At 46.1% G+C, this 23,281-nt stretch overlaps 1 protein-coding gene across 4 annotated transcripts in view; it reads left to right on the top strand.

The window, feature by feature from the left end:
• Nucleotides 1-23,281, top strand: part of NOL4 (nucleolar protein 4) — a 633,075-nt gene that overhangs the window by 594,079 nt on the left and 15,715 nt on the right. For all 4 annotated transcript variants that reach the window (XM_069220100.1, XM_069220098.1, XM_069220102.1 and 1 more), the window contains one exon: nucleotides 11,929-12,109. In XM_069220100.1, the coding sequence (XP_069076201.1) occupies nucleotides 11,929-12,109 (181 nt within the window). The remainder of the gene's footprint in view (nucleotides 1-11,928; nucleotides 12,110-23,281) is intronic.

Here is a 23,281-nt window from a genome sequence, read left to right as displayed (position 1 = left end):
CGTCGACACTCTTATTCTGTGGTGTGGCAAAACTGCGCCCGACATAGACAAACCCAACCGCCTGCAGAAAGTCCTTCCCCCCCTAACTACTCTACAAGCAAAATTGAGATACCCCAACAGCTTCTGGGCTGTCCGCAAGTCGATTTTTCGTGCCTCTTTCACAAGACCCAAGAAAACCAGTATCTCTGTTACCTTCTGTGCTGGTAGTCTGGCCGTCATTGTATTGGAGTCTAACTCAATACCCAGAAAAGTTAATACCGCTGCGGGGCCTTCAGTTTTTTCGGGTGCCAAAGGCACTCCCATCTTTTGTGCCATCTCCTTAAAGATTGTCAGGTCCCTCTGGCAGTCTCCTGAATTCTTTTTCCCTACAAACAGGAAATCATCCAAATAATGGGTCACTGCATAATGCCCACTACTTTTGACAAACACCCACTGCATGAAGGTGCTAAAGGCCTCAAACAAAGCGCATTAAATTGCGCAACCCATGGGCAGAACCCTGTCCACGTAGATGGCCCCTTCAAACTGCATTCCCAGCAAATCAAAATCCCCAGGGTGTATTGGTAGCAACCTGAAGGCAGATTGTATGTCGCATTTTGCCAGTTCTGCGCCCTTGCCACATCCCCTGACCAATTTAATAGCATCATCCACCGACGCATACCCCACTCTGGTATCTTCCGCTGCAATGAAATCGTTAACCGATGTGCCCTCCGGCCATGATAGGTGGTGAATCAACCTGAACTCACCCGGGGCCTTCTTCGGCACGACTCCCAATGGGGAGATCATTAAATTCTGACTTGGCCACTCATAGAATGGGCCCGCAATTCTGCCTAATAGCAGCTCCTTGTCCAGCTTCTTCCTAACCACGTGAGGTAGTTCCTTCGCAGACCGCAAATTGTCTGCCCAGCGCCTCTCCCGCGGCCCTTGGTAGCTGACCCTGAACCCCTCTTGAAAACCTACCGCTAACTTCAACGCAGCTGCCTCATCCGGGTATCTGTGCAGCCATGGTAAGATAAAATCTATCCTAACTGGTGTAGGCCCCCTTTGGAGCAGGAGCGCCCTGGGTACCTCTGCCTTTTGAGGCCCTCCACTGCTTGGAGGGGCTGGAAAGTGAAAAACATTGTGTGACCGGGTGACGGCCCCCGCACTTGGAGCAGTCATGTTTAAACCTACAAGGGTGTCTGGAGCAGAAACCCTTGTTAAAATTCCAGCACGCTCCTGTCGTGCTAGGTGTTGTTTTCTGTCCCACACCCGCCCCCCCCGGAGCGGGACGTGCCCGAAATGGCTTATAGATCACAGGTAAACCACTCGCTGTATGAGTTGATGCCGTGGATTGCGATGACGCCATCCATTGCATCCATAATTCTGGGTCGACATCCCCCCATGGCTTATCTGGGTTAATGCTCACTCGGGCTCTGAACTCTTCGTCGTAGCTCAGCCAGGCAAAACCCCCAAAATGCATCTGCGCTTTCCTAATAATGTCCATGTATTTAAATAGCGCTATAGCTCTGTCCGGGTATTTCTCACAATAAATACTCGCAAAAATCAAAAATGCCGATGTCCAGTTATCCATATTGATTATGTAATAGCTTAAAAACGTCCACATACTCGTGTCTCCATATTCTGGCCTTTGTTTTCTCCGCCACATGTGAGCCCAAAGGCATAGCCAAGCCCATATAGGGTAGCCTCTTTTTGTGCTCTCCCCCTTCCTTTGCTTCTGCGCCTGACTTCTCCCCCGTTGCCTTGTCTCCACCCTCGCCCTCGGTCGTGGCTTTGGCTTGTGTCTCTGTACTTTTTTCCCCGCCCTGGTTATCCTTAGCTGGTACCGGGTCAAGTATCGAACCATCACCTACTCCTACAGACTTGCAGATTGGCGCATCATCCCCTTTACCGCCATCCCCCCAGACCGACCACCATTGCCCTTTACCTCTTCCTTGCGTAGCCACTGGTCGCGAAACCTTCCGGGCCCCTCGGCCCCGTGCTTGCTCTTGCCTCCTTTCTTGTGTACCACTGCTGTAGTCCCGTTCCTGAAAAATAGAAGCTGAGAGGGGGGTTGCGCCGCTCCTGCGTCCCCTTCCCCTCCCCCTTAAGCTGAGTATCTCCGTCTCCCTGATCTCACCCTCTTCCCATTCCTCCAGCTCCTCTTCATAATCTAGTTCCAGCACGTCATCCTCGCACACATCCATCTGTTTACTAACATTCCCACTCATCATCGTATAGTTAGCAGGGTTATCCTCCTGGCCCTCGTGGCGTCCGCCACCTCTGTGTTGTCCCCGATCCTGCGGAGTAGAGAAGGCCGCCGAAGACCCCTCTAGCGCTTCGGACCAACGTACAGGGGCCGTGTTGCGCCCCGTTGGCATCGCCTTCTTTCTGCCAACCTCCTGCCTTGGCATTGACCTTCCGCGCCCAGTCTGGCCGTATGCGCCACTGGTACCCACTGCGCTGCCTAAACCGCTATCCATCCCCATTTCCTGGCCCCTGTCGCTCGGGACCCATACCCAACTACCTTTCCCGGCGTCTTGCGGCATGGTTCCTGTGTTGCCTACACTATCCGCTGGTCTCTTTAGCTGCCGGCCGTGTGGCACGGACATGTCCCGCTCCAAGCATAATTGGGCCCACCTGTCCTCCGTTTCTGCCACTATGCGACGTTGTTCCCTGATCCTGGCCTCTAGGTCCAAAGCCTCGTCTGCATCTAGCCTGCCGGACCAGGGGCCGGGGGGCGTGGACTCCCCTGACGGCCCTCGTGTCTCTTTTGGTTGCCCTTTACTGGCCCTGCCCTTGCCCAGCCCGCCCGTGGGTCTGGGACCTTTGCCTTTCTTTTTGGTGTTGTTGTTGGACCCGGCCGGGTAGGCCCCGCCCCTAGGCAGAGACAGGTCCATCGGCATGGGGTCAATGGAGGGGGCGGGACGCTCGAGCACTAACTCGTCCTGAACGGGGCCTCCTGTCTCTAACAGCTGATCCTGTTGTAGATCTGTGCCCACCACCTGGTGCGCTGGTGCCGTGCCCTCGTCTGATGGGCCTGGCTCGACCACTGGGCCTTCCCCGTCACCTAGTTGGCTGGTGGAGGAGGATGCGCCATGCGCCCTTTCCACCGCCGCTTTTTTGGGTTTTTTGGGCCTCTCGGGGGATGTACATGCCGCTACCGCCACCGCTACTCCGCTTGACGCGGCACGCGTCGGCCGTACCATGCCCACCCATGCCTGTTCTAAGACACCAGGCCTGAGGAGGTCAGCCCGACCCGCTTCACCAAGTATGCGAAGCGCGGCCTGTACCGCTTCCGCGTCGTGGCTGGCTGCCATGGCGCAGGGGCGGGCCTCCCCTTTTTTTTTTTTTTTTTTGTGTTCCCCCGAGCTTCTGTCTCGTAAGAAAATTGAGGACAAGAGCTCTTTCTTAAATTATTCACCTTATTATTCCTATGTATACTTTGCTTTTTTTTTTTTTTTTTGGGGGGGGGGGGGTTCCTTAAGGGGCACTGGCCCGACTACTTGGCCCTCACCTGACCCTACCGGCCTGTGGCCCAATCCCCCACCCGGGGTGACTGGTAAACCTGCTGCGGCCTTCTGTACTTCTTTCTTTTTCTTTTTATTTATTTTTAAAAATTTCTAAGTTTCCCCCTTTTTTTTTTTTTTTTTTTATATAATACCAGCGCGATGGGGAGAGCGCGAACCGTTCCCCAGCCGCTCCTGCCTCGCATGAATGTTGTCCTCGGTTGCTTCGGCAACCGTTTACAACCCCGGCCGCAGGGCGGCCTGGCCGGCTGCCAAGCACGTGCAGATGTCTGCACAAAGGAGGGCGGCGGCCTGCGGAGGATCGCGTTGCCGTCCCCTAAATCCAAAACACCGCGGGGAGGGTGCAGGCCCACACCCGGCTGTCCTCCCTCAAAATTTTGCCCTTAGGCCCAACCTAAACTTCCCGGGCCCCACAGCCCACCAGAAACAATACCCCACGCTACCTGAACGCTTCTTTAAACCCCCCAGGGACCGGCCAAACTAACCGCGCGATGGGTCAGCGCGGAAAGAGGCCGGTCCCTCCTCCCCCAACCACTTTTATTCCCACCCTTAAAACCCACCCCCACTTACCTTCCGACCAATCCCCTGTCCCGCCGTCACTTCCTTCCCCGAACCGGCCCGCGGGGAAGACTAGAGCGTTGCTCTATGCTTCCCGCGGGCCCCCTCATTATCACTCAGGCCCCCGGAGATGGAAAACCCCAGTTCAGAGAGCCACCTTAAACCTAAAGATAATTATCAACTCCGCATGAGTTGAGTTTTTATTGGGTGCAAAATCGAAATGTTAACTTTATAAAACGTGTGCACACATTTATTAGTGCACAGTTCATGCTAGCATATAACCATGACCCTAAAGACAAAACACTGAAAGACCAGTCTGTCTTATAAGACCCGCCCCTAGCCGAGCATAGGACGGCTGCAGACATTATCTTCAAACACCACTTCCTTTCTGTTCATCCAGGCTACAATTCATGGAGGTTCTCTGACATTCACTGTGTATTACACCATCTCTAGGTCATGTCCAGTATTTAATTTGAGCTGGTGGTTATTGGTGGGCTCCACTGGCACTCATTTTTTGGGACCAACACTTATTTTTCCGCTTCGGACATTTCTGATGAGCAAGGGAGTGAAAAACAAACAAAGTGGAAAGAAGGGAGAAATCAGGAACCTGACAGAGTGAGAGAAAGGGTCAGAAGGTGTCTAGTAGTTGATTAAAGAGGTATGAGGTGGATTCCAGAGTATGCAGCCTTAGTATTTGGCACACTGACATGGCAACACCTGCGCTGGGTTTCTGAGCAGTGATTCCGGCACCGACATATATTGTTTTACAAATTAAGCATTGGTCTAATCGTATCAAGCTGCATGCCAGACTCTTTAGGAAGAAAGGAGCTTGTGGTTTGTGTGTGTGTGAAAATACTAGCAGTGGGGACGCCATATACCGGTGCCTGGTGTTGAGAAGGTTTTTATATCTACTGGCATAGCTATGTACCACAGAACTTACAATATGCCACCAGCCTGCAGGTGCATGCTGTTATTGTTCCACTTCTAGAGGAACCCACAAACGACAATGTGACTCAAATATCCTATGTGATCTTATATGTCTTCTTGAAATCATGGAAAAGAAGTCACTTGCGAATTGGAGCCATATGTGGAGCTCTACAACATATACATTTTCTATGACAACCAGTCATGCTTCAAACTCATGAGAGGGGCATAAACTGTGCCAGAAAATGTCAGAGATGAAATCATCATTATCAGTGTTTATGTAGTTGAAGGCGCCTAGCAGTTCTTCTGGACCTATAAATGCCATGTAACACGGAAAACCATAATGTTTTATGGGAAAGCTTAGAATAAGTGTGTCTACAATGGACTGAGATGGTTGCTTAACTCACAAACTCCCAAGCTCAGCCGACATCATATGCCAAAGTGTCAAGGTAGGTGGTTGTGGTAAATAAATAAAGGGAGGCTCTTCTTTCACTAGTGAGACGATACGTTATTGAGCCACAAGCCAGTTATATTTTATAACCAGGCACCACAGGTCAAATTGACAAATAACATTCCATCCTCAACAAGAATGGGCACCAGTGAGTGAGACGGTGGAATTCCAGCAGGTCATTAACATACTACTGAAATAGAAGACTTTACAATACATCGCCTTTCCTTGACAAAATAGAATTGTTAGTCAAGTCACACAAGACCAGCACCTGACAAAAACAGCAACTAGAAAACACAAATGAACCCAACTACAAAACCTGACAAACAGACACTTGGCCATATGCAAACTAACACATAGAGATGCCCATACTTTATTCATACACAACAGGACAAAGAAAGAACCTGTAAACGAGCAACAAACGACAATCTAATACAAAAACAAAAGTTGCCATGTAGTTGTCTAAGATCTTTGTGCTGTTTAAATACTTCTGCTGTCTTTAGGGCTCGGAAGTCCCACCTTCAGCCAAGATGGCTTACTACTCACAGGGCCTCAGCCATCATAGGCTGCCACAGCCTTAAAGAAATATACTTCACAGGTGTTCTCATAGCAATCCTCAAAGCCCAGATACTTTGCTAATTCCTGAAAATAACAGATATAGGCCCGTATTTATACTTTTTGACGCTAAACTGCGCTAACGCAGTTTAGCGTAAAAAAGTTTTGCGCCGGCTAACGCCATTCTGAAGCGCCATGCGGGCGCCGTATTTATTGAATGGCGTTAGCCTGCGCTAACAGACCAGCGCTGCCTGGTGTGCGTGGAAAAAAAACACGTACACCAGGCAGCGCCGGCTTTGGGGAAAATGGCGTTAGGGCGTCTTAAAATGGTGCAAGTCAGGTTGACGCCAAAAAATCGCCTCCACCCGATTTGCGCCATTTTTAACGACGCCCAGATGCCATTTACATGACTCCTGTCTTAGTAAAGACAGGAGTCATACCCCCTTGCCCAATGGCCATGCCCAGGGGACTTATGTCCCCTGGGCATGGTCATTGGGCATTGTGGCATGTAGGGGGGCACAAATCAGGCCCCCCTATGCCAATTTTTTTTTTTTTTTAAATAAAAAATTATACTTACCTGAACTTACCTGAATGTCCCTGGGATGGGTCCCTCCATCCTTGGGTGTCCTCCTGGGGTGGGCAAGGGTGGCAGGGGGGTCCCTGGGGGCATGGGAGGGCAGCTGTGGGCTCATTTTGAGCCCACAGGTCCCTTAACGCCTGCCCTGACGCAGGCGTTAAAAAGAGGTGCAAATGCGGGGTTTTTTGCCCCGCCCACTCCCGGGCGTGATTTTTGCCCGGGAGTATAAATACGACGCATTTGCGTCGCAGTCATTTTTTTAGACGGGAACGCCTACCTTGCATCTCATTAACGCAAGGAAGGCGTTCACGCAAAAAAATGACGCTCATTCCTCATACTTTGGCGCTAGACACGTCTAACGCCAAAGTATAAATATGGCGTTGGTTTTGCGCCGAATTTGCGTAAAAAAAAACGACGCAAATTCGGCGCAAACGGTGTATAAATATGCCCCCATAGTCCCCTGAAATGTCAGAAGATATGAAGGAATAAGTTCAAAGCACATAGTTAATCAAGGGGAATAAAGCCCAGCGCTCTCTGCATTCTTAGATAATATCCACACACCTGGTCACATATTTGTCACTGCATAGAGGGAGGAGCTTCAAATGTTACACCATTTTTTCAATGTGTTTGGGCGCGTAGAGAGTCCAGATGCTTGAAATAGTAAGGAAGAAGAATCTTGTGGATGATTTAATGCTTACATTTCTTTTTCCAAGCAATTAGGAAGAAGCAAATGTTGAACCAGTTATGTAAGAGTTTTAGGTGTACAACACAACAGCTGCAATAGAGAAATGGAGAGAGCAGAAATGTGCCACATCTACTATGATATGGTGCACTTCTGCTGCCTGCTAGCGCACTGTGTGCTGATTAGCGCCAACACAGGCACCCTAGCACCATTGTGCAAGGGTGTCTGCGTTTAGGGCTGGATTCTTTTTGTGCAGGAACAGATACGTTCCTGCACAAAAGCAATCACAAGCAAAGAGGCTTATTCCTCTTTTTAAATGTGCTGCAGAATGCAGCACATTTGGAAAGAGGAAGTAAGGAGGAGACAAAGATGTTTCTCCTGTTATGCCTATCTGTGGTAGTCCCATCATGTTGGTTGAATCCCATGTTTACTGCCTTTAGTAAATTTGGGATTGCATCAGATTTCATGGGTGATTGCATGGGAACACCCATGCTCCATCCAAAAAAATGTATAAAAAAATAGCAGAAGCCACTACATTGCATTGCATTTCTTCATTTCTTTACATAGTCACGCAAAGTGACACCTTCTGACAACTTGCGTCAGGGAAGAACAACTCAAGTCCTTGATAAATATGCCCCTTAATCTAACAAACCTGTTTCCATCAATATTTTCAAAATGAATGGTATTTACTAAGTTGATTATCCTTATATGACGGATGCTATTTATTTCCAAAAATACTATTTTGCCTTTTTAGGTCGATTGCACAAGCACTTTGACCTGTTGTAAGTATTGTGGGCTTTTAACCACGCCCATCTCACGCCCATCACCTTAATTCGTTCCTGGGCTTGCCTTTCAAAAATCACTTGATATCATTCGTAAAAGCTTTACGTTTGCTCTGCCATGAGGAACAGGGTCAAGATTGATTTGCATATGGCTGGGTCCAAACTGGGGTGGCATGGTGTGCAAAAGAAAGATGGGTTGAACCCAGATCTGTGACTGGGGGTGAGTGTTTGCATTGTTCAGCACTCCGTCCATCATCCTTTTGTGTTGCTAAAGTTGCCCTAAGAGGGAAGAGTATGCCCAGACGTGGGTCCCATGCTCACTGTGTCACTGTATTCAAGCTAGCTTGGCTGATGAAGGGTGATACCCTGAAACCGGTCCCAGGATGCTTGTTTCCGGTCCAGGGAGGACCCGGCCTGGCAGTTCGGGCTAGACTGTTCCAATGAGTACCAGGGTCAAGACTGATTTGCATATGGCTAGGTTCAAACTGTGGTGGCATGGTGAGCAAAAGAATGATGGATTAAACCCAGATCTGTGACTGGGGGTGAGTGTTTGCATTGTTCAGCACCCCCTCCATCATCCTTTTGTGCTGTATGGTTACTTGACCATGTTTCTTCCAAATGTTATTTTTACTGAGGTGTTTTCCAGGTGCTGTTCTGAGCATTGCAGTCAAAATTTGCGGAACAAAACCTCGCCCCATGATGCTTTGCAGGGCATTACTTTTACAAAACATTTTTGCTCATAACTCAGCCTGTGGTGGTCCTAGGACAAAGATACCACCTTCAAAACACTCTTTCTGTCTACATCATCTCTGGGCCCCTGCACTAGTTTAGTGGGGATCCCAAATAACCCATCCCACCAATCAGTGTCTTTTAAGCTTTCTGATGATTAGAACTTTTGTTTTTTTCAGCTGGGAAAAGTTTTGTTTCGAAGACCTTGATTGTAATGTGTTATATTGTTACATGTGTTGTCGCTTTAAACTTTGTTGTAGAAACGTTCTGATGGAATGTGGTTTTATGACCTAGTGGGTCATTCACGGCAGTTGTGATGTGACTGGCCTTGGAGAAGGAGCTGCGATTGTCCTACAAGAATAAATCTTCTTACACCTTCCATTAAACCACCATTTCCTGTGTCAGCGTCTTCACTTCATAATGTCATTGCAGTAGGCCCGCTAGTCCTAAATACTCCCTCTGAGGGCTAGGTATATGGTTACACTGCATTATTTAATTCTGCTTTTTTCATGGGGTTATGCCTTCTAAGGGCTAACAATATGGTTACATGACAATTTTTCTTATAAATGATATTCTTGTAATGGTGCCTTATATGGGCTGTTTTGAGCGTTAAAGTCAACTGCCAAAAGATTATTTCTGATAAAGATTTATATGATAATTGTCTGTGTATCATTAATCTCTCCTTATTACAATTATGGCCATGATTCAGGCCTACTTAAAATCCTTATTACACTATTAATGTTTGAACACTCTTGATATGTTTGGGTGACACTTCTGGTTTATGTCTCCTGTGTGGTTGTCTTGTGTCTTTTTTGGGGCAATTGTGTTAACCAGCCAGGAACCGTGATGTTGGGGTGGTGAAAGTGGTATTCTATTGGACTTAGCATGGCAGATTTAAATTAGAATGCTAAATGGCAACATTTTCATTTTTTGCTGCAGATAGAGGAAGAAGGTAAATGGAAGTGATTTAGTTATATACAGGGCCACTAAATTATATGGCAGAAAAAGAAGAAATTCTGAGGCAGAATTGACCAATTTATGTGGCAAGAAAAGTCCAGTTATGAATTTACAATGCCAATAGCTCTTACTCAAACACATTTGAGACCTAATGCATTGCAAATGCTTGTTTATTCATCCTTTTGAAATAGAGTAGTAGCAGAAGTGGAAAAAATAGTACTTCAATCCCAATCCTATCAATTTTCCTTTCTCTGTGGACCCCTCTCTTAATAAAATATAATTGAACACTAACTTCTAATTCCTTTTTTCAAGAGTATTTTAAAGTTCTGGGTCTTGTGCTGTACTTTAACACCCAGACACATGATTTGATAGTGCTTCTGTATTTTTCTTCTGTATGTTAGTAGTTTTTCTGCATTGACTTTTTACCAGGGCTTACTAATGTCTGCCTTGTCACACCAACTTGGCGTTCGCCAAGTTAGGTTTTCATGAAAAATACATAGTATGGTTTTTCACAGAGTGGATCTGAATGTCGCCTAGACAATGACCATAGCATTCAAATTGTATTTTGTACGATTGGAATCATGAAGTGGAAGACACAATTTGTGTATGCCCCCTCCATCTCAGTGGAAATAAGCATAATGTAGAATCCCTCCCTTTGCTGTCCCTGGACCATGCCTCCCACAGACATGTACACTGCCATACTTTGGTAACTTGCATTCTACCTGGCTCGCCTTTCTTCAAGTGATGGAGAATGTTTAGGAGCAGGTTTACAAAGACTTGACTAACCATAATGCAGCAAGGCATCTTGCAGCACTGTCTACTAAAATATAGAGCATTCCTACTCTCCCTCCCTCTGTGCAGGGGCACTGAGTAAGGACTAACACCAAATCAGGCACTCTTGCACCATCGTGCAAGGGTGCCTGTGTTCCAAGAAGGATTATTTTTGTGCAGGCAGGAAGGGGCACCTTACTGCAAAAAAATATTTCTCTGAGGCATTTACCTTTATCTATGTGAGCTGCAGAATGCACACTTAGAGAAAATAATATCACAGAGTAATGCAAAAGCTGCCTTGCGTTACTCAAGATTTACTGTGCCACTCAAAGCCATGCAAGGAGGCGTTGCATGGCTTAGTAAATCTCACTGATGCCCCTGTATTGCCTTGCATGACACTTGCACAAGGAATTCATAAATCTGACCCTGGGCGTCCTGCCACCTACCAGGACTCCCTTGATAGATGGCTGATGCTAAAGGCTGTTTTCAGTTCGAACCCTAGCTCTAATATCATTTAGTAGTGTCATCCAACAGTCACAGAATTTTGTTATGTTCCTAATAGCTTCCCACAGTCTCATTACATTAGAGCACACAAGGCAGTGAGCCATTCATTCTGAATCTCTCACATATAGGCTCCAGCTGCTATTGGGCTCCTCCTGCCTTTCCTCTAATTGCAGGAAAGGTGAGAAGAGCAGTGCTCGAAAAGACAGTGACATATAATGAACTGCTCCCATACTGGCTTTCCAAGGATAATTGAAACTTAGAAAGGAGAGAGGAGACAGGGGTTTGGGCTGCAGACGAGAGATGTCTCATCTGATTACTTAGTGCAGGTAGCAGCAGCAGAGGAATGCTGTATATTGTTGTGACTTCACAACCATATACAACAACTTTTGATGAGCTGTTGTTCATCATCGCAGTCTTACAATAACAGTGCGGTAGCACAGTCCTTTTTTATGGGCCTGTTATGCCTTTGTGCCCTCTTATGCACGTTCCAAGCCTAATCCTAAAAGGATTCTTTTCTCAGTCATGAATTGTACTTGTCAACTTTTGGAAGTTGTTCAATTAAACTATTCATCTACTAATCTTTCTCCCGTGCATGTGAGATCCTGCTGCCCCAATGTTTTGTTCTCCTCCTCTCAACCCCTTCATTTCCCCATTCACCTAGAAAGAGGAATACAATATAATATTACAATTCTTAATATTAAATTGTCATATTTATTTAATATTAATTATGTGTATTACTATGGGAGTAAGTAGAGTATGTTGTGTTAATGGGCCAGATAACATCCATCTTTCTGTAACAGAGACCGTGCTGGTGTTTATTTAATGTTTGTGTTCCTAATTTGTAGACCATTAACTCTGTTTTAAGAATTTGAAGTGGTTCATCTTACCCACACAACTAGATTTTGTCACCTTATATTCAACTGTTTTCTTTATAGGAAGAAGCTGATGTAGCTGAAAAACAGGTCAAGCAAGAACCAACCCAGGTCACCTTCTCAACATCTGCTGTTTCAAGCACACAGGAGGTGCTGTACATTAATGGAAATGGAACCTACAGTTACCATAGTTACAGGGGCTTAGGAGGAGGACTCATCAACTTGACTGATGCTTCCACCAACGGTGAGCATTGTTAGAGGTCTATATGCGTATCTGTGTGTGGTCTGTGGGAACATTGTGTGTGTGCATCAAATATATGTGACTGTTAGTGGTAGTGCATGTTATGAATTATTGGTAAGCAAAAGGGTTTTGCAACTCAAGGAGTGGAGCCGTCAAGTGACCCTACTTAGATCACTCTTCTTTTTATCTGCTTATTTTCTTGAAGCCTGGGGTGAAGATATTGTGGCCTATGAATCTTGGAGATCACAGCGGAGAATGCCCCAATATGTTAAAGGCATATAGGTCTTACTAAGTTTAGCCAAAGCACCACATCATGTGTCCTCAGGTGCGAGATAGGGAAATGTGTTTGATTACATATGCTGGGTATGAAGCCTTGCTGACAACAAAAAGACACACTTGATCCTTTTAGGAAGTGGCTGTATTCCTAAGGCATGCTAAATGTCCAAAGTATTGTCTAAAATGGCCTGTTTCAGGATTTTTCTTTTTGATAACCAATTTTATTGTTTTCACAAATAAGAAAACATGTCACACGTATAGCCAAAAAGTGTATATAATCAAATTGTTTCTTGCAGTACAGATTAATCAAAACAGACAGATGGCCATCGACCCCCAATATCATTACCATAAATGTGCCAGGCCACCCCACCCGAAACAATTTTGTATTATGTGTGGTGTATTTTAACCCTCCATCCATCAGGACCAGATCTTAGCATGTTATTGTGGGCACCTCCTTGCTATGTATACTGAGTGTTCCATTTGGGAACCCCAGTCGACTCCATGTCTCCATTGTGAGATTGCAGGAGGTTCAGGTGTCATCCAGTGTTTAGTCACATTGCGCTTGGCAACCATCAGAGCGATGCTTAGTAGAACTCTGTCTGCGTTGGGAGCCCCAACCCCTTTGTCCACCCCCAGGAGAACCATGAGCAGGGAGATCGGCAATGTCTGACCCAGGATCAGGGAGAGTTTGTTTAAGATCTTTTCCCAGTAATTTGCTATGATTGGACATGATCAGTTTATGTGGAAAAGTCTGCTGGTGAGTGAGACAGCGTGTGCATCTTGAGGAGGGTCGCATGCCCACCCAGTAAAGCCTATGTGGTGAGAGGAAAGCGCAGTGCAGATAGTATAATTGTATCAATCATAATTTGGCAGAAATCACGATGAATCTAGGGGCCAGTGCATCTCGCAAATCCTCCTCTTCCAGGGGGCAAAGCCACATCTCCCAAAGGGCTATCAGGGACAGGAGCGTGTCTGGAGCATTTAATATCAAGGAACAATAAATGTAGGAGACCCCTACCTTTCTCAGATTCCCCATCATTACCCTGGCCTCCATGGGACTAAAATATGTTATAGGAGTGTTGGTAGGGATGTGAGATTTCACCATAAAGCAATCCCATAATTTGGGGGACAACTGGTAGGACGGGTCTAACCAGTCTCCAGTGAGCCAGTCATTTATGACCAGAAATTGGGAAGCTCAATTGTAGTAGTACAGGTTAGACATGATCATTCTTTCCTCATAGAAAGTAATTTGACATGTACTCAATGCCAGACGGCGTCTGCTGTTGTGCCAGAGGAAGGCGTTGGCTAAAGAATCCATCTCCCTAAACCATTGTCTTGGGAGCGTAATAGGCAAATTTTGGAGAAGGTAGAGAAACTGGGATAGAATCATCATTTTATTTAAAGCTACTCTTCCCATGACATTCAATGGCAGCACTTGCCATCGCTTGAGGTCTGAGCGGGCTTTGCGGACCAATGGTGTTAGGTTGAGGGTCCAGTTCAGAGATGGATTGAGGGCAACCGTGATGCCAAGATATCGGAAGCTAAGGCTTCGGATTGGAATGTTAGATTGCCAGTCAATGTCGTTGCGTGCCCTGTCCAGTGGCAGTAACAAGGATTTAGTAGGATTGATTAATAAACCAGATGCTTTTGCAAAAAGCTGGAGGAGACGGAGGCATCGGGGGACGCTATCAGTCGAGTTTGACAGGTGTATTAAAATATCATCTGCATAAAGTGTGATTCGGTCCTTGTGATCTTCCCTCCATCACTATCCCGTCAGCAGTGGGTCGCCTCGGATCAAATGTGCTAGTGATTCTATGGCCAAAGCAAACAGGAGTGACGAGAGAGGGCACACCTGTTGAGTGCCATGGCCTATAGCAAAGGTTTTCGATACCACTCCATTGACTCGAACCTGAGCCAATGGGGCCAAATATAATAGTCGGACCATGCGTCGGAAGTGTGTTCCCGCACCAGCCTTTGCCACAACATGAAATAAGTATTCCCAGTCCACTGTATCAAATGCCTTTTCAAAGTCCACCAGCTATAGTGTAAGTGGCATGTGAAGCGTGTGTCATTTGACAAGGGTTACATGTAAGCGTCGTAGACAGTGCCTGGTACCTTGCGCCGGCATGAATCCACATTGGTCTGGTTGGATAAGAATCCCCAGCACCTGTCTTAGCTTATTGGCCACAATAGTAGCGTACATCTTAATCTCCATATTAATTAATGAAAACTGCCTATAATCTGCACGCGACGTGGATGAGGGGTGTGTCTTTGGTAGGATGACTATTGTAGCCTGATCTGGGTCACTAGGGAAGGCGCCTCTTTCTATTGCCTCGTCTTAAAGGACCTGCAGGTGTGGAATAAGGCTATCCCGGTATTTGAGATAGTATTCCACCGGGTAGCCATCAGGGCCCGGAGTTTTGCTGGGCTTCAGAGTTGAGAGAGCTTCTCCAATCTCGGCCGGCGTAATGGGCTGATCCCGGGCGCATTGCACTCCTCTGTCTGCAGTGGACCTAGTATAGGGATCCACATCATATATGTCGCCCTGGGGCACATAGACGATTGCTGCCGTGCAGACGCCCGCTGACTGCGCTGCTGTTGGGTGTGGCAGCTGGGCTGCACTACGTAACCGGAATACTAAGCCACACTGCAAGGGAGAAAGACAGGACCATGAAGCTTCACCACACTCAATTTTGGATGGAGAAGTTTACAGCTCTGAAGGGCCCAACCGAGGGTAGCACTATGGAACTTCCAATTCACTCCGCCGGAGACACTGACAAGATTCTGCAAGCTATCCAACTCTCACAGTCGGCAGTGGAGACCAAGATCAGTGAGGTGTGGGTGGAGGTGGCGCTCCTCTGTCTGGACATCAAGAACACCACAGGCCGAATAAAGGACATATTTCTATAATGGAAGATACAATAGTCAATCTCCAAACCAAAGTGAACCGCCTGCTTACACGCACACACGATCCCCAGCAATGAGCTGAAGATGTTGAGAACCGCTTTTGACGTAATAACTTGCGACTCATTGGATTCCCAGAGAGCGCCAAAGGTGATCATGCTGGATGTTTCTTGGAATCTTGAATCAAATCATGGATTTCCTCCAAAAAGCCATCTCCAAGGTTCGCAGTGGAGCACGCCCATCGGTGGCTCACACCAAGACCCACCGGGTCCTCACTCAGACATATATTAGGGCACATATTTAACTTCAAAGACCAGGATCATATTATGAAAGAGGCACACGCACATGTGGCTCTCCGCTTCCAGAATTCACAAATCTTCATTTTCCTGGACTACACACGAGAGGTACAGACATGCCATCGCTCATATGAACCTATCAAAGAGAAACTGTGCGCGATTAAGTTATCTTACATGCTTCTCTCTCCAGCCTGCCTCAAAGTGATCCATCCAAACAAGACTAATTTTTTTGACACCCCCAAGTCGGCCTGGACGTGGTTGACTGAAGACAGGCGACTCTCGGAGATGGGACAGACCTCCCTTCCGGCGCCTCCCACCACAGTGCATACTCATGGTGCTGTGCTGGTGGCAGCCATGCATAAGATCCTGCTGAAGAAAAGGTAAAGAGAGAGCAACCTTGTATTCCCCGGGTGGGGTGTCCCCACCCCCTCACTTTCCTCACCTCCCGGAGATGCAGCAGTCCCAAAGGATGTTGCACTGGAGGATGCCCCCAGGGAAGACAGACTGAGTCAGACACCCGATATCTAACATTAATGCTAACACCGGGTATCTCTTGTGACAGAGATCACATCATCACACACATATGATCTGGCATTGAAGATGTAATAATTATCCTGCTTTAGGGAGGGATCTACCACACAATACCACACAATTTGTATTGGTTCCAAGTTGGGGAAATGATTATGGGGCGACAAATGCTTCTAGGGGGAAAGTATGGGGAGGAGGGTGTGTGGTGGAGTTATTCTGGTTAATGTTGATTGTTTAACCCTGTTGTTTTCTAGGTTGTCATGTAGACCATGTTTCACAATGTACACAACAATCTATTTAGTTTTGCTTATGGCCCTGCCACAGGCATGACTACAATGCCTTAACACCATTGAAACCAATCCGTCCCAACTATCTTTTACACTACCACACTCCTCATGGTGCCAAACACTGTAATGTCCTGGAATGTTAATGGTCTGCTTGATAAAATTAAACGTGCAGCAGTTTTGGGCTATGTCCAGTGGTTACCCCCTGCCAGTCTAATGCTACAAGAGACCCACCTTTTATGCACATCTTCCCCCTTCCTCGCCAGGTATGGCTTCGACTGAGTTTATCATGCTGTGTTTGCCCGGGGATCTAGGGGAGTGGCAATTCTCATACGTAGTACCTTTCCTTTGCCAGTGACGCAATCCTGGACGGACTCCCAGGGCCATTATGTGCCCTCACAGGCACCAAAGAGGGACGTCGTCTTAACATCCCTCTGTGGCATTGAACTCCGTCTTTATAACTCTTACTGAATTGGTGGCGTGCTTGGCCCCTGGTCTTAATATCACTGGTGGGAATATGAATGCTATTAAAGATCCTGATATGGATTCTATGGGGCCCTCATCCTCCACCAGGCAGCAACAGTCCATGGTCTTGCACAATTGGCTGACACAATTAGGACTCTGTGATGTGTGGAGGATCTGGCATCCTAAAACATGGAAGTACACTATACTTGTACAGTGCACCACACATATGCGCATAGACCTGTTTCTCACGGTGGCTACGGACCTTACTTTAGTCACCAGATTCAGATCCTGGCCCCTGGAATTTCTGACTATGCTCCCCTACTCCTAGACATAGGCCATCCTGACCCTCAGACAAGCTCAATGTGGTGCCTCAAAGCATGGCACCTCCAGGACAGGACGTACATACAGGACCTACGCCACGAGCTGAAAGCATACTTTCAGGATAATACACACACAGCTCCTTCTAAGGGCACCTTGTGGACAGCCAGCAAAGCCATGATACAAGGCCATGCAAAAGCTCTCCTTAGACAGAAGGAGAGAATTCAACAGAACTAACTCATCCAACTAGAGGATCAAGCGCTCCGCTTGCAGACAAGCACACCAATCAGGTGGAGGCGATTGGTGCCCTAGCCCTGGTGAGAGAAAGAAATTAGAGCCCACTCTGTGGAAGTAGCAAAACAGATCTGGCAGGCGTCTTAGGCCTGAATAGATGGATGGGGATAAACATAGCAAACTGCTAAACAGACTAGTGTGTAAACCACTGGCTGGATGGATCATACCTGAAATCAAAGACTCCCAGGGCGTGGTACACACCGCCTCAGTAGATATAGCAACCACTTTTGCTGAATATTATGGCACACTATCCAAAACAGATCCTCATCCTGCAGCTTAGAGGGCGACTCTCCTTCTCGAAGAATTAGCTGCGCCCTCCATGTCCGTGCCCCAGGGTGACATATATGATGTGGATCCCTATATCAGGTCCACTACAGACAGAGGAGCAAGTGGGCCACATCAGAGGAGTCTGGGAGGGCAAAGCTCAGATCCAAAGCGGTGGGTCAACAACTTCGCACTCCTTGCTCGTGGCCAGCCCTAGCACAGCACCCAGGGCTACCCAAGCCCTATGGAGTGCCTCCGAAGCATGTGCCAAAAACAAGGTCTGTGGTGTTTAGGTTGGCCTCTGGGCAAGAACCAGAAATCCACTTCAGCCCCTCCCTGCACCATCCAGGGGGAGCCGACTCTTCACTTGCTCATTCATGGGGGCAACGGAGCACACAGTAACAGCAACCAGTGGAGCGCCAGGGTCCTTCTTCAGTACTATAAATTTAGAATGAACACACAGTGGCCCACATAGGTTTGGCCCTGTGGCGCCCCGAGGGATGGACACCGCCAGACGTAAGCCAGCAGTCCCAGTGGATCCACCTGCTCCAGCAGGCCCAGAAGGCTCCAAGGGTCACGGCCCCAGTCCAGACGTGTCTACAACAGGCACTAGTCAAGACCACAACTCAGAGGCCCCCCACCGAGCCGCACCTCCAGCCTCCAGACATGTGGGGAGGCGGCCACCAGTGCTCTAAGGCACAGTGGCAGGGCATGAGGTCCGAGTGCCACATATAGGGCCTTAGGCGGCCAAGGCAGTCCTCCTCTCTCCCCGTGGTCGTCAGCAGCAGGCGGGGGCCCAGGACCCAATGCCAATCCACACCCTGGTTTCCTCAGGTATGCAGGGGGGGGCCTCACCATCCGTCCCAAGCACGAGAGCAGTGCACAGGGGCCCAAATGACTCATGCAGGGCACCGGTCCGCCAGTGCCATTACTCCCCCCCGGGGTCACTGAAGTATCCTCGCTGGGTGCGGAAAGCACACTTCTCCGGGCCCACGGCCCTTTAGACATGCATGGGCCCCAAGCGTCACGTGCTAAGCCTCTGCAGTATCCTCGCTGGGTGTGGAAAACACAGCAAGTGTGGCAGGCCGATCAGGCACCGCTACGGGCCCATGGCCCCTTAGACATCTGGCCGTGGGGCGCACTCACAGGTGGGTCCCAGCCTCCCACCCCTACGAAGAGAGACGCATCCCTGCGGCTGCCTAGTAAAACACCGCATCTCCTCGGTTAGCCCCACTGATTCTTCTGTCTGTAGCCGGGAGGGGGGTCTGAGTGCAGGTCCGCCAGGGCCGGTGCGAATGACAACCCAGGACTGGACCAGACAAGGGATCTATCCACCCGATAGTATGCTGCAAGTCCGACCACCACCTTCCGGGCCTCAGTTCTTGGTAGTCGCTGCCATGTTGTAGAAGGCTACGGGCACCACAACCAATTGTCTCTGGCTGATTCCGGGGGTCGTCCTCACAAGAGGGCCGGCTGCAGCACACGGGGAAACCCCCAGAGATGATTAAAGTCTGGCATTGAAGTAGATGTGGCGGATGATGGAGGCTTCGGGAGCACTCTCAGAGTGCGACCACCATTTGACGGCCCAAGCCATGCCCCCCATGTTTTAGGACTTTTATATGCAATTGGTATTTATTTTTATTGTGCTTTCAACACGTAGGTGATACTAGGAAAAAGGGGTTGTGTAAAAGAAATTAGTTGGTCAAAATTAAAGCATTACATGGGGATTTAACAAGGGCACCACAACAAGCTCACTCTGAGACCAAAGCAATATTGATATGTGAAGATAAACAATAAACACAAGTCCGCCAGTAATGTTAAGTATTATTTATTTATATAGAAACAACGATCAACATGTTGTAATACATAGTGTCAGTCAACAAACTATTGGAGGATGCTAATTACATAAAGTGATGGTGAAAATATGAAACACCTTTGTGGTGCAGCCGAATGTCAGTGTTGCATTTTGTAACTTATATCCATTCTTTTAAAGTTTCTGATAATTACGTCCATTTTATAAATCCTTTGGGCAGAGCGTACGGGTCTACCTGAAGCTAAATGATGTCTCCACAAGCAGTGACATCAACCCATTCAAAGATTGCCTGACTCTCATCCATTCATGGTTGCCAGTAGCTTCCCTGAAATGGAACCCTGCTAAAATTGAGTTCATCCTTATCACCAACAGCTCCAAAAAAGTATGCATTTAAGCGCACCGTTCATGTGTTAACCTTGGTTGATTAACACCACAATTGTCACAAACTTAAAAAGTATTTGATTCATCATCAAAACAACCTCTTCTCTAAAGCCCACATTTACTCATTACAAATAACATGGTACCAGATATTTTCCCCCACAGAATAAAATCTTACCTACCCCAAAGCAAACTCCCAGACCACTATTCAAACTTTAAAAACACTATGTAAACTTTGATCTTCTTCAGCCTGAATGGTGGTAATGACTTGCTTGCCACTATTCCCTGACTATCACCTGGCTCCACTGAAAAATGTCTGGCATGCTTCTGCACATTCTAGGTCTGAAAAAGTATGTTGTGCCCATATAGTGCCCATTGTTGTAAGAACTACACTGGTTGTACCAACTATAACAACCAACAATCCACCCTACAAGAGTGACAGGAGTGACAGGAAGATCACCATCTTAGGTGCTCTCTAGAACTCAAAAAGCTAATATAGACATCAAGATGTGCAGAAAAGAAGAGACCAGAAGGTAGGTATTCTTAAGCTTTGTGCCATAATTCTGGAATATCAGACCAGGCTCCCTCCATCCCTCCTCCATTTGAAAAACGAGCTGAAAATGCACATCATCTGTCATAATTTTGATCATGCCAGATCTTCTGGTCCAAGAGGATGAAGTTGAAGAGTATTTCTTTCCCCACCCTCTGTCTTGTTCCCAGTGTTGATGAAGCCCTCTCAGAATATGAAGAGTGCACTGTTCTTCTCTTGGTTACTTCTTGCACTTACCCAGAGAGTCTTTGTCTGAGGCGTAGATCTAGACAGTAAACTATTAAAGCATTAATGTTGGTGAAGGTACTTCAGACACCGTTTAAAATTTTCACCCACCACAATTTGGGATGCCCATTTATCCTCCTACCGGTTCAGCATCAGTGAACCTCCAGCTCCAGAAGTAAGGAAAGTGTTATTGCCAAGAGACAAGAGGTGCAGGCCTGGAATTCTTGCTAATTTTCCTTAAAAAATAAGTAAATGTATGCATTTTTTGGAAAGAGCCTTCAAGATTTAATTCAAAGACTCCATATTGGCAGAGCTGCAAGTGGTTAATTAGGAACCATCATAACTGTAATAAAACATAATCATAAATGAGGATTAAGAAAACAAATGATCTTGAACTCAAGGTAAGAGAGGGTAAGTTATGCCTGATACAAACCACATCTAATTTAAAATGTATTGCAGCCTATTTTGGCACAAAGCAATCCAAATCTACTGACTCTTGGAAACAAAAGATAGGAAAATAGAAATAAGCCATTCCGCTGTAAACAGATCTTGATGGTGACTTTTCAACAAAGGATAAGTCAAGACAGTGTATTGGAGTTTAATCAGCAGTTGACCTGTGGCATTCTAGATTTGAAAGATCTCATGACATCATTACAACTTATGATTTCACTTTAGCATATGTGCTATGAATTTTTAAAACATATATCCCTGTTCCGTACTCAGGTATAGGTGAGGAAAGAGCTTATTTTCTTCCATTCATCACCTTCTTTATTTGCTTGCTTTTTGACATAATTAAAATGATTACTTTCATTTAATAAACAAAACACCTTTGTTACTTTTTGAGGAACCAACATTATCAGGCCTGCAACATGAAATTTTTCAATTTATTAACAATCATTCTACAAGCTCTATTAGAGCCTCATTACGAGTGTGGCAATCCAAGGACTGCCGCACTACAGACGGTCCAACTGCCTAATTACAACTCTGGCAGGAATGTAAATGATAATTTAACGCATGATGGCTTAAAAGTATGGAAACATAGGTAAATATATTGTGAACCTGTAAGAGATCTTAAATAAATTGCAGCAAATAGCAAACATAAGGGTATGATACATTTTAGCAATGGAACAGGAAGTCATGGACATAATAGCATTATAGAATTTTCTGTAGAAAATTAACATAATGCATCACCATCAGGTGAAAATATGTTTAGGCCCGAATCACAAAGATAAATATACATATGCAGATTTATTTATATGTAGTTCTATTCCTACAGCTATGTGTAACCCTCTACTTTTCTAAAGAACCTCCTACAAAATAATTTACTAGAGTAAGGCTACTACTGAAGATGTCAGCCACTGTGAGAACATATAGAAAAATGTTATAAAGTTTACTATTTAAAATATATATCTATATATAAATACAAATACACGCATGTGTGTGTGTATATAAACGTTTATACATAAATACATATATATATAATTCACTGAAAAAAACCAAAGGTTTCAGGGACATCATGGTTAGGTTTAGATTTTACACACACAAAGCCATAGAAATTCAGCAGCTATAGTTATACTTATCTCAAGAAACTATAACTCGAGCCCTAAGGTAACTATAGCTCGCTCCTCCGCCATGCACAGTTTTCACATCAATAATTTCACTGCAGATGTTACAGCGATATTATCAGGGATGTGATAGAAGATGTCATTGGTGATATAATATGTGAGGTAATTAGCTGTGCATGGCGAGGGCATGAATAGTATTTACCTTATCACATGAGCTATAGTTTCTTGAGAGAAGTATAACTATAACTGCTGAACTTCTATGGTTTCAAGTGTGTAAAATCTGAACCTAACTATAACGTCTCTGTAACTTTAGTTTTTTCAGTGAATTTCTAAGTTTTAAAAACTATTTTTATTTCCTAACGATAAAGTCCCTGTATCTTTTGTGAATTTCTAGAGTTTTTTATGTTATAGTGAGGAAATAGAATTTTTTAAAAACATAGAAATTCACTTACAAAAAACAAAGATTCCAGGGACGTTACAGTTAGGCTCCCATTTTAAATGTACAAAACCATAGATATTCAGCTGTTATAGTGAGAATTATCTCAAGTAACTATAACTTGTGCACTATGGTAACTATAATTGTGCCCCGTCATGCACATTTTTTCATTAAAAAATGTACTGCAAATGTTACATTGATATTATCAATGATGTTATCAAAGATATCATGAGTGCCGTAATTTGTGGGGTAATTAGCAGTACATGAAATATTTGCCCTGGGGGTGGTGGTCTCTGGGGCATCAGTGGGGCCACAGGTCCCCTGCATATTAATATGTGAATACCCCAGGAAGGTGCTGGTGCCCAGGCACGGGGGCCACAGGCCCGCATATTATGACATAAATGCCCGCAGGAGACTGTGCTTCGGTTTTTTATTTTTTTTACGTCGGATCCCCGGATCCACCACAACTCAGCTCGTAAAATCCAAAACAAAAATGCTTTTTAGCCCTGGGAGGTTCCTTTGGGACCCCACCACCAGAGCTAAGAGGTCAGGGTGTTTGTACCCTGGCCCCTTTTCTTT

Source organism: Pleurodeles waltl, chromosome 2_2 (assembly GCF_031143425.1).
Source record: "Pleurodeles waltl isolate 20211129_DDA chromosome 2_2, aPleWal1.hap1.20221129, whole genome shotgun sequence".
In the NCBI taxonomy this organism is placed as follows: domain Eukaryota; kingdom Metazoa; phylum Chordata; class Amphibia; order Caudata; family Salamandridae; genus Pleurodeles; species Pleurodeles waltl.
The sequence above is the reverse complement of the archived record's forward strand: the minus strand, read 5'-3'. Positions and strand labels throughout refer to the sequence as shown.